Source organism: Lemur catta, chromosome 3 (genome assembly GCF_020740605.2).
Source record: "Lemur catta isolate mLemCat1 chromosome 3, mLemCat1.pri, whole genome shotgun sequence".
In the NCBI taxonomy this organism is placed as follows: domain Eukaryota; kingdom Metazoa; phylum Chordata; class Mammalia; order Primates; family Lemuridae; genus Lemur; species Lemur catta.
In genome coordinates, this window is record NC_059130.1 from 31,913,513 (window position 1) to 31,925,698 (window position 12,186).

The 12,186-nt window shown below is 36.9% G+C and overlaps 1 protein-coding gene across 1 annotated transcript; it reads right to left on the bottom strand.

Moving 5' to 3' along the window:
• Window positions 1–3,803: 3,803 nt before the first annotated feature.
• Window positions 3,804–4,908, bottom strand: LOC123634640 (olfactory receptor 6K2-like). The gene has a single exon (XM_045546377.1). It carries the CDS (start codon window positions 4,873–4,875, stop codon window positions 3,922–3,924), a length of 954 nt encoding a protein of 317 aa, XP_045402333.1. The 5' UTR covers window positions 4,876–4,908; the 3' UTR covers window positions 3,804–3,921.
• Window positions 4,909–12,186: the final 7,278 nt, after the last annotated feature.

Genomic DNA, 12,186 nt, shown 5'->3' on the forward strand with positions numbered 1-12,186 from the left:
AGTATGTCTGGAATACAGGCGATCTCTTATGGCATCACTTAGTATTACTATGCCCTGTGATTAAGGTCAAAGAAAAACTACGACAACCAAATCCACATAGGACTACTACTAACCTGGATTATTGAGGAGTGAAAGATTGGGTCACCTTGCAGGTAAAGAATCACAACCAGCTGAGGAGCTTGCTGAAGGAGAAGGGAAAACAGAATGGGTAGTAGAAGAAGTTAGCTATAAATACTAGCTATGGCCATGTGGCTAGTTACAGAAATGGGGACTATAATTGCCATCATGAGTGTTTCCATCTTATTTTGTTATGAGTATGTTTGTGTGTGTGTGTATATATATATATGTATATATATATATACACACACACACACACATATTAAGCAAACATGTTTGCTTCTTTTCCTCTCTTATTCCCTTATGACACAACATAAGACATATGAAGTTTACATCAGTATTTAAGTATTATTAATTTTACACCATAGTATTTAAATTATGAGATATTAGGAGAGGAGTAAACATCACTCAAGGACTTTCCCCCCTCTTTGGGGAAGGGATTAATATGCTTTGGGTTGTATGCAAGATAGTTGCCAGAGAAAATTATGATCTTGTAATTGCCTTTATTTGGAAATTAAATCTGATTTAAGGAAATGACTAAGGGTGCCAAGCTGACAAAAACTGGCCTTTGGTGATTAATTTTATGTGTAAACTTGACTGAATTAAGGGCTGCCCGGATAGCTGGTGAAACAGTATGTCTGGGTGTGTCCATGAGGATGTTGCTAAAAGAGATATTGTCATCTAATCTTTGACAAAGCAGACAAAAACATACACTGGGGAAAAGAATCCCTATTCAATAAATGGTGCTGGGAAAATTGAATAACCACATGCAGAAGAGTGAAACTGGATCCCCATCTCTCACCTCTCACAAAAATCAACTCACAATGGATAACAGACTTAAACCTAAGATGTGAAACCTTAAGAATTCTAGAAGAAAATGTTGGGAAAACTCTTATAGAAATCAGCCTAAACATAGAATTTATGAAGAAGACCCCCAAAGCAATCACAGCAGCAACAAAAATAAATTAGTGGGACCTAATCAAATTAAAAAGCTTCTGCACAGCCAAGGTAACTATCATTAAAGCGAATAGACAACCAACAGAATGGGAGAAAACAATTACATGCAACACATCTGATAAAGGGCTGATAATAAGAATCTGTGTAGAACTTAAGAAAATTAACAAGAAAAAGCAAAGAACCCCATTAAAAAGTGGGCAAAGGATATAAACAGAAACTTTGCAAATGAAGACAGACTAATAGCCAGAAAACATATAAAAAAGTCTCAACATCTCTAATTATCAGGCAAATGCAAATCAAAACCACAATGAGATAGCACTTAACTCCAGTGAGAACAGCTTTTATTAAAAAGTCCCAAAACAACAAATGCTGCATGGATATGGAGAGATTGGAACACTCTCACACTGCTTGTGGGATTAAAAATTAGTACAACCTCTGTGGAAAGTAATTTGGAGATATCTCAAAGAACTAAAAATGGAAATACCATTTGATTCAGTACTCCCACTACTAGTCATCTACCCAAAGGAAAAAAAGTCCTTTTACAATAAAGACATCTGCACTCAAATGCACAATTCACAATTGCAAAGATGTGGAAACAATCTAAGTGCCCATCCATCTATGAGTGGATTAATCAAATGTGGTATATGTATACCATGGAATACTACTCCATCATAAAAACCAATAGTGAACTAGCACCTCTTATATTATCCTGGGTGGAGCTAGAGCCCATCCTTCGAAGTGAAGTATCACAAGAATGGAAAAACAAGCACCACATGTACTCACCATCAAATTGGTACTCACTGATCCAAACTTAGGTGCTCACATTCAATTAATATTCTTTGGGTGCTGGGCAGGTGGGAGAGGGGTGGTGGGGATGGGTAAACTCATAACTAATGGGTGAGGAGTGTACTGCATGGGGGGATGGGCAAAATTGTAGCTCTGGTTTGGGTGATGCAAAGGCATTATAATGTAACCAAAATGTTTGTACTCCCATAATATTCTGAAATTTAAAAAATAAATAAATAAATTGAAAAAAATAAAAACAAAGAGATGGGGGGAAAAAGAGATTAGCACTTGAATTGGTAGATTGAGTAAAGATGGCCCTTACCAATGGAGGTAGGCATCATTCAATACATCGAGGGCCTGATTAGGCCTGTATATTCACTTAGAGTACGTTTGCAAAATAACATGAACATCAACAAACCATGAACTTTCTTTCTTTTTTCCCTTTTCTCTTGTTCTTCCCTCAGCTTGGAATAATCTTTATGCCACACACATAACCACCCACACAAACACACAAAGTTTAGCTAGTAAAATTATTTTATGATCATAATATGAAGTGAGGGTGGATTAAATCACAGCAGGTTTTTAGACAGGGTAGTAAAGTGATGAAATTTAAGTTTTAGGAAACAATTCAATGTACAGTGGGAAAGCAGTTTAAAAGTGGGAAAGCAAGGATAGGAGAGAGGTCGCATTAAATAGAGTCATTTTTATGGACTCCATAATATTTAGGAAAATATTTAGGAAAGTACAAAAATTTTAAAGTAGAAAAAACAGAGGGGAAAATGGGGAGACCCTTTCATACAATGGAGATTTATGTGTATTTCTCCTGTAACAATGTTGCACTTAAAAATGCACAGTTAAAATAATTAGTGAACTAATCAGTGGAGTAATGCTATTCCTCCAGTATTTTAAGGAACATTAAAAATACACTATTAAAACTTAGAAATACTTCTGCATATCTTTTTACTTCATCCCTCCTTTTCTTAAACTAAGTAATCTCCATAGACTTTCTTTGACCTAGACCTCTTCAACCCACAACCTATAGCTTTTTTCTTTTATTTTAATTCTTTTCTCTATTCCAACTGTTTCTTAGATAACATTAGCCTTTTCTTTGAAAGAACTTCCCTTATTTATGTCTTTCCATCTGACTTTAAAGTATCATAAGATTTAGGGGCAAGAATAAGGAAAGGACTGTGGCACAAAAGTGGGAAAATTACTCTGACAGCTATAGGATTTGTGATGGTGGATAAGGGAAGAGTAAAAGTCTGCTGACAGTTGCACAGTGATAAGCTCTATCCCATCCAAACTGAGGCACAGGACCCAGAGGAAATCCCCTTTATGAAGCATGTATGACAAGAAGAATCAGCAAGAGAAAGAGCCTTCAACAAGATAGGATAAAAAGAGTTCACAATCCTGAAACCCACAGGAGAAGAAGGCTTGAAAAATGAGGGGTGTTGCTACTACAGTTGACCAATTGGCTAGAAAAATCAGAATGTAGCATGTTAGTGTTAGTTTATTCATTCAGCAGATATTGTTATATTTATTTCCTAATATGTACAATCCTTTTAATCATACTGAATATAAAGACTAGTTTTTTTATTTATCAAGAAAAATTGATTACTTTATGAATTAGTAAGATTGCTTATTGATCGATACTTGAATACTCAATTTAGAAATTTGAGTTCTTCTTCAAATATATACACTGGAGACACTGTGAAGAAAACTTAATCTTATAAAGATTTTTTTTTCAATTACCAGGTCTTCCAAACAAATGTTTTGATTGTATTAAAATTAATGTTTATGTAGATTATTTCAACAAAATGAATTTACTTCCAATAACTTGAGAGGAACAAAGTTTAAATAACTCAAAACAATGTCAAATTGAATAAAAATTGAAAAGAAACTGTTCACTTCAACTATTAGTGAATTTTGTTTATTGGTGACCTTTTGGAGACCAGTCTCTGTCACATGCTGATGGGAAAAGACAGATTTCAGAGGATGAAGAGGAGTCAGCACCACTATATATAGACACCAAACTAAGAGCTCTTACTTGAGGTCCCTGGTCTAATGAAAACTGATCTTAGCTTGACCCACATGTTTTTTTATAGCTTCTTTTATATCTTTATTCCTCAGACTGTAGATAATGGGGTTGAAGAAAGGGGACAAAACTGCAAAGCCCAGAGCAATGGCTGTGTCCCAGAACAAGGAGTAGGTGGCAGAGAAGCGCAGGTACATGAGAGCCACGTTACCAAACAAGAGCAAAAACACAGTGAGGTGGGAGACGCATGTGGAAAACGCTTTGCGGCGACCTTCAGCTGAACGAATATGTAGAATCACAACCACGATACCAACATAGGACATGACAATGAGCATCGCAGCTGTGATAATTTCCACTGCATGGACAATATCAACTATCTGAATCATGACGATGGCTTGTGTGTCAGTGCAGGCCAGACGCAGCACTGGCAGGAAGTCACAGAAGATGTGCTCAAGGTGGTTTGAGCCACAAAATGGCAATGTGGAGATCCAGGCAATCTCAGGGAGGGGTGTGATAAAGCCACAAACACAGCAACTTAAAGTCAGCTGGGCACATAACTTGGAGGTCATGATAGTTGCATAACGAAGAGGGCTGCAGATGGCCAGGTAGCGATCAAAGGCCATAGCTGTCAACAGACACATCTCACTGATGCCTGTGGAATGGAAGAAATACATCTGCAGGAGGCAACCATTAAAGGAAATGCTCCTCCTTTCACTAAGCAGGGTTGAGAGCATCTTTGGTATGGTGGCTGTGGTAAACCACATCTCCAGAAAAGAAAGCACACTAATGAAGTAGTACATGGGAGTGTGGAGGTGAGTATTCAGCTGGACCACTGTGATGATGACCAGGTTTCCAACAACGATGAAAGCATATATGAAGAGCAGTGGAACAAAGCAGAAGATAGACTCTCCCCAGGAGGAAGGGAAAGCAGAGAAGATAAACTCCTGTGATGTGGTCCAGTTGGAGGTCTCCATTTCCATGGTGGAAGTGAGAATTTCAACTCTCAGTGCACTCAAACCCTCTATGAGGTTTTGCTATGGATCAGAGAAATACATTTGTCAGATGTTAGCCTCTGGATAGATCCCTGTATTGGGTACAGAGGAAGACAAAGGAAGAAGGGACTGGTCCATATACCATAGTTGCTTACAAATAAAGTCTTAATATGGGAAAAGTCCAGTCTAAAAGTACAGCCAGTGTTTTTGAGCAGTGATTCTCAAATTTTAGTATGTGTCAGAATCACTTGTTATTAAAACACTGATTGCTGGTCCCCACACTGAAAGTTTCTAATCCAGCAGGTCTTAGTTAGGGACCCAGAATTTGCATTTCTAACAAATTTCCAGGCAGTGCTGGCCCTGGTGGTCAAGAGACTATAATTTGAAACCATTTTGTTCAGATACACATAGATTTAGATAAGACATTGAAGAAATAACCATTAAGGTGATTTTTTTCCTGTATTCAAACCTTATTGCTTCCCTAACAATCTCCCCCAGCTGTTCCAAAATTCTTTCCTCAAGCTCCCAGTTCATGTGATTCTTGGCATATGATTGAACTGAATATTTAACAATAAAGGCAAAGCCATCACTGGTGAATTCTGTCCATTTTCCCTTTCTTTCTCTAAATAACTTATTCTCTCTTCACATATATATTCTTAAAAATAATTCAGAGAATATTTAGAGGAGAAATGTTTTCATGATATTTTAATTTTTTTTAAAGGATGATCCATTCTATTGCCTTCAATACTTTCTGTTCTGCATTTTCTAGATAAGGGGTTCTCAAGGATGTTTACCAAAAGCTTTTGGTAAAATGAAAGAATTCATGGAAAGTGAAAATATTAAACTATAAATGTAGAGCTGGTCTGGTAGAATTATATAAGGTTGTGGGGTAGGTGGGCAAAGCTGTGGGATTCTGTGAAATGCAATCTAAATCTCACATATTTTAAGACAGTGTCCTGTGAGTTTATTCCCTTATCAGAATTATTTATTTTACTTTATTAATTTCTTCTCTTCTGCTATCAAATATGCACATATCTTCTTTTCTTGGAAGAGAAATGCTATCTCTACCCAGACTATTTCTCTCCTTGGTATCAACACCATTATTTTTCTAATGTGTAATAGATATTTTTTTCATTCATTTTTAATTACTTTGCATAAATTATCTATTCTTGACTTTCCATATCTCTTTTCTTAAAGTAACCAGTGGCTTTCTGATTGGACAGTCAATGGCCTCCTTCTGTCCTCATTGCCACTAACATCCAAAGTTCAATCACCAATACCTTGAATGTCTCTCCTTCCTTTGCCTTTTTAAGTCTGCAGTACCCCTGTTTCCCTCATTACCTACTCCATTTTCCATGTCCCAAGTATGATGGTAACCATCCATTTTGTCTTCGTTTTTCTCTGCTCTCTCAATTCCCTTGCACAAAAAAGAAACATTTGTTTCAAGATCTCATTTATTCAATATTAGCTATCAACTCCTGCTATTCTTTTTAATTAATGTGACTCCAGAATTCCTTGCTTTGGGTCTCTCTCCTGGGCCCCGTTTTTTCTTCAGGACTCGCCCTCTTAGAGCCTCACCTTGATCCAAATTTGCCATCCCCACCTATTATGGGCTGAATTATGCCCCCTCCCCAAGATTCATATGTTGAGTTTCTAATTCCCAGTACCCCAGAATGTGACTGTATTTAGACATGAGGTTTTTAAAGAGATAATTAAGTTAAAATGAGGAAATTAGGGTATGCTATAATACAATATGACTAGTGTCCTTATAAGAAGCAGAAATTGGTACAACACACAGTTTCAGGGGAAGAACCATATGGAGATTCAGGGAGAAGACAGCCACCTACATACAGGCCCAGGAGAAAGGCCTCAAAAGAAAACAACCCTAGTGAAAACTGCATCTCAGACTTCTACTCTCCAGAATTGTGAGAAAATAAATGCCTGTTTAAACCACTCAACCTGCAGTCCTTTTTCTTTAGCAAACTAATACACCATCCTTACCTTCAACACCACCAGTTTCCCTCACTGAATTAATTTTTGTTCACCTAGATACCAATTTTACTCATTTCTATATCTATTGTTTCGTAAGTTCTGAAACCAAATAATCATCAAAGTCTACCTAATTTATTTTTTCTTCCTATTACTAATATCGTTTATTTCCACTTTCTTTACCCTGATTGGATGCCTAGTCCTAATGAACACACTTTTGTAATGAAATTTCAGTGGTCTCTGCTTCTAGTTGTACTTTACTCAAGCTTCCTTTTCTTAAAGTTCAATTTTGCAAATATTAGTTTCCTCATGAGACTCCACTTTCACATGCACGCTTAAGTTTTAGTTTCTCACCATTGTCTTCCTCCAAAGCATCCCTTCTTTAAAAAAAAAAAAATCTCAAATTCTTTTTCATAACTCTTTCCTAATCACTGACTCAGGAAATAAACTGTTTGATAATTGTCTAGCTTTGTGCATGCCTTAGGAAAGGGCACTTTATCAATAGTTTCTTATTTATATTAGCTATGCATTTATTCATTGATTATGTGATTAAGCCCCATCTAACTCCAATTTTTTTTTCTTTTTCTTTTTGGCACACAACAGCTAGCATCATCTTTGTTTAATACTTCACTGAAATTTGTTTTTATTTTCTTCAGAAAACAAAGGTACCTTGTCTCTCATTGCTATGGCAACTTGCCAATTACCAATCCACTTTAGCAAAACTGTTATTCCAGACATGTAACTTATATTTTGTGGTTTCTAAGGTTCCTAAAGGAAATCTCTCCTTCCTGAAATATCGTCCTCTAATTTCGCTTCCAATTTCTGCTTCCTGTTTTTGTAACCAATTTCTACATGTGTCTGTTCTAGTTTTAAGGAGTTAATATCACATCTTCAATCACTGTATTGAAGACGTGATTATTCTTTGTGAAACATATACATATATATACACACACACACTACATACATAAGCAATATATATGTGTATGTGTGTGTGTACATATATATGTGTGTATATATATATATATGTGTGTACACACACAGGGGGCTGTGTAGGGGCTGTGTATATATTCCTTTTAAAATATTTTTCCTTTTAAGTGTTCTTGATTGTTTGCATGCATAATTGATCTTCCCCATAAGTACTGATGTCTGCAAAATGTAGTCACCACATCTTCTATGGTCCACAGAATAGTGTTCTATAAATCGAATCAGGCTGCTAGTTCAAGAAGGTGTCTTTTGAGCAGACCCACACCTAATTCCCTAATCTTTTGAAGAGAGGTGATTAAACAAAGAAAGGATAAGGAAGATAGGAACCAAAAAGAAACACTATTCAACTTTGCCTATTGAACTCCTCTATCTTCATCCAAAACTCAGTAGTGATAAGTGGAGTACAAATGTCAATTACATTAAATGCCCAACAGGTAACTGGAAATCTCACCTGATTCCTGAAGCATTTATTCCTTAAACATTTTAGAAAATCAATCACAATGCTGGTTTTGTGTTTTTAAAGCAATCTTTTCACCACATGGTGAATGCCAGGTGCACTGTCTAGAAAATGGACACGCCTGAGGCTCTGACTCAGGGGGATGGGCGGGACACGGACAATGTATATAACCTGAGCTTTTGTACCCCCATGAAGAGCTGAAATAAAAATAAATAAATAAATAAATAAAGCAACCTTTTGAGTTTTGACCCTATCTGCATTCCACCCACTTCCTAGAAAATGTACTAATTGAAACGTTTACACTTTATATTAACTTGCCCTATAACATTCTTTGTGTGAACTAAAATAAAATCCTAAGGCTGCCTCCCCCACTGGCTGACTGAATGGACCCCCTCTTGGACAAGGGGATATCCTAAAATTAAATTGCCTGCCAGGAGAGAGGTCAGACATGCCTCATCATGCCCTGCCCCCTTCCTGGAGATATCCTTTGCAACTGAGTAATAGGCCTAAGGCTATGTAAAACAAACCTGCAGGTCCTCAATTGACACAACAAATACATTTACACAACAAAAATACACAGGACATATAAGCTTGTCTCTGATTTACAGGCTTACTTATCTTAATTTTCCAAGCCTTTAGAGAATAGCTTCATGTCTTTAACCAATTAATTATAAGTCAAAGAGTCTTTTAACCCACCTATCTCCTGTAAGCACCCCCTCCTTGGAAATGGCCCACCTTTTGGGGCCAAAACCAATGTATGCCTTCCATGTATTGATTTATGACTTTACCTGTAACTCCTGTCTCCCGGAAATGTATAAAACCAAACTGTAACCCAACCACAGTGAGTCCACTTGCTCAGGGCTCCTTGGGCACAGCTCCAGGTCATGGTCCTCAAATTTGGCTCAGAATAAATCTCTTTAAAATTGTTTTACAGAATTTGGCTTCTTTTTTGTTAGCATTTCCTAATTCCTCCCTGCTCAAAACCTTTCCAGCAGCTACTCACAGTATCTATAGGCCTATTGGGACAGCTTATTGTTATACAGTTGTGTAATTTTTTTCCCCTGGTTAACTCCCATTTCCAATATTAGTTAATCCACTGACCTCGCTGCTGTTGGGTTCCACAGTTGGAATAAACAGGGATGAAGACTCTTTCCTACCCTGATGTGGAGAATATAGAGCTACTAAGACAAACTCCCTTTGCTCTTCTGCTGTGTTTCTACCCTGAGTCCTTCGTGGTAGATAAATTTCCTTCCTCACTTGGTGATATATAGATCTGACTCTCCCTGTAGAGTTTTCCTCTCTCTCTCTCTCTCTCTCTCTGCCATTGTGTCCCTCTATCCTACTTCCCTCTGTATGTATGTGTGTATGTATCTTTTCCTGAGCATAACTAGAATGGTAAGGAAGACTCTCTTGGGATTTGCACACAGATGACTCAAGATTTACATAGGAAAACAACCATCACTAAATGGCTCCAATTAGGAAAAGCAGTTAGAGCAGGTCAGGCTGATAATTAGTAGAACCCCAATCCCAGGGAACTCCAATCCAGGACTAATACAATGGTTTGGGAGCTCTAGGCAGCAGAATAAATGTACCTTTTTTTTTTTTTTTTACTTCTTTTTCTGTGATATTTTTGGTTGGATTGACTTTTAATGAATTAGAATGTTGAAATCTAATATTTAGATTTGAAAGATGTTGCTACAGTACAGGGAAGGAGATTACTGAGCAAAGGAAAGGAGGGAGCGCAGTTTTCGTCTTGTTTCTTTCTCAGCCATTCAGCTCAGAATAGAAAAAACAATTGGCCTTCCACATGGTCCACCTACTACTTCCATGTTGAAGTTTGGCGACACTATTTTAGCTAATAATGTTGATTTTTTTTTTATTGTTTTTCCATGTTTGTGCACAGAGGTCAGACCCTTTCTAGGCAGAGAAATGACAGACAGGGAAGTCTCTAAAAGGCTAAAGCAAATGAACAGCATTGTGTGCTACTCCTGTAAGATTATTTCCACCTCTTTTCATTTATTCTCCAAACTTCTGAGAATCAAAAGATTAGTATGATGTGATTCCTTTTCTTTAGAAAATCAATATCTAATGTAGAATATAGAAATGAGTACAAATCAGTATTTTGTAAAATATTATAAAAATCAATATTTTACAAGATAGTAATCTCCCTAATGTATACAAGAACGAACTGCCTGAAGAGGGCAATTAATTCTCTCTCAAGAATTCAGAGAGAGTTTGACCCAGAATAACTAGGCCTAAAAGAACAAAACTTGCTAAGATTCCTGCCCTGTAAGTGGTGAAATGAAGTTTCAGTCCCAGCTCTGTCCAACTCCCAAAGAACACACTCCTGTATATATAAGGATGGGAAGAATGAAAAGTGGACGTCCTCCTGGTGAGTGCTCATGGCTGCAGGGACTATCCCCCCCCCCCAATTCTTTACACAGCTGTCTCTGTAGTGATGCTCTCTTAGGAAACCAGGACCTGACAGCCAGGTCTTGCTCTTCATTTTAGGGACCAAGTTCATTATTTCCTTCCCCAGCTCTTCTCCTCTCTCTCTGTTGAATTTTAACACAATTAAGATGTTTCTTACATCAAATTTATAAAGCCAAGGTCCTAAAATGCTTTTAGTTGTTCACTTTTATTTAAGAATATCTGCTTTAAAAACAAACACACAATTATATTCAGTAATAAAATTCTTCCCACGTACATCTGTTGTTGGTTGTCTTCATGTGTGTGTTTTGGATGGCAGGCGGAAGGGTAACTGGGTAAATGTGAATTTTCAGACTTGAGAAGAAGGGGTGCCATTAAATGAGTGAAGACACGTGTGCCATGTATTATCCAGGAAGGTCTGGCAGCCCATGGATGATATGGATAAAAAGAGTTGAAGATCAAAGAACAGTGATTGCAGGTACTTTCAGAATAGTCTTTGTTGACTGAAAGGAAATTAGGCCAAGGAGGTTATCCAGATGACCTTCATAATAAAACATAAAATTCACTGAGTGCTTACTATTGGCCAGGAACTGTGTTACTATATAAGCTTATTTATTCCTGGTAAGAACTATGATTATACCAATTTTACAGATGAAAATACTGTGGTATAGAGAGGTTAAGTATACTGCCTAAGGTCACACAGCTAGTAAGTGTCAGAACTAGATTTCAGGTCTAGAAGTCTGATGTCAGAGCTTCTGCTGTACTTACTGTCCTTGTCTCTCTTATTTGAAGAGTGTCTTTTTTTGACAGAAGAGTGACTACTAAGCTAGAACTATTATTTTAGCTCTGTGCTCTGTCTGAATCATAGGATGTGTTTCAAGAAAACTTCCTCTCTTTCCCATGGGTAAGGAATGATTAACTACTTTTTTCTATCTGAGGAATAATGATGAGAAATATCTTACTTTTTCTGGAGTTTGAATTGCAAACTCTGCTCTCCAGTGGCCAAGACTAAAGCTGGTTAGTGCTGGTTACAAAAAGGTTAAAGTTTTGGGTGCTCAGCAATCTGGAAAATAGCTGGAGTGGCCCAGCGAAAATAGGGAGACTCAAGGACTCTTATAGGTCTTATAGAATTTTTATTATAATTTCTGAACTTGTTTGAGAAATGTCTCTGGATGAACCTTGATATGACTTTAACTTATAGGTTATAAAGACAATGGCATAAATTAATTCTGGTCTATTACAAGGGCTATTAATGTCTGTGAGTAAAAACCTTTAAAACATTGTATATGTTTTGTTATAATCTACTTTATAATTGTCTAATATATTCATCACATATAAGTATATAGCTACTTAATATAATAAAAAATTTCAGGGATCTATCCAAAGTGCTAATCTCATTCTAGCTGCTATGAAATAATATGGTAATAAAAGATGCAATT

Excerpts from the sequence above, each read along its gene's own strand:
- LOC123634640 (XM_045546377.1), bottom strand. The coding sequence starts at position 4,875 with ATGGAAATGGAGACCTCCAACTGGACCACATCACAGGAGTTTATCTTC.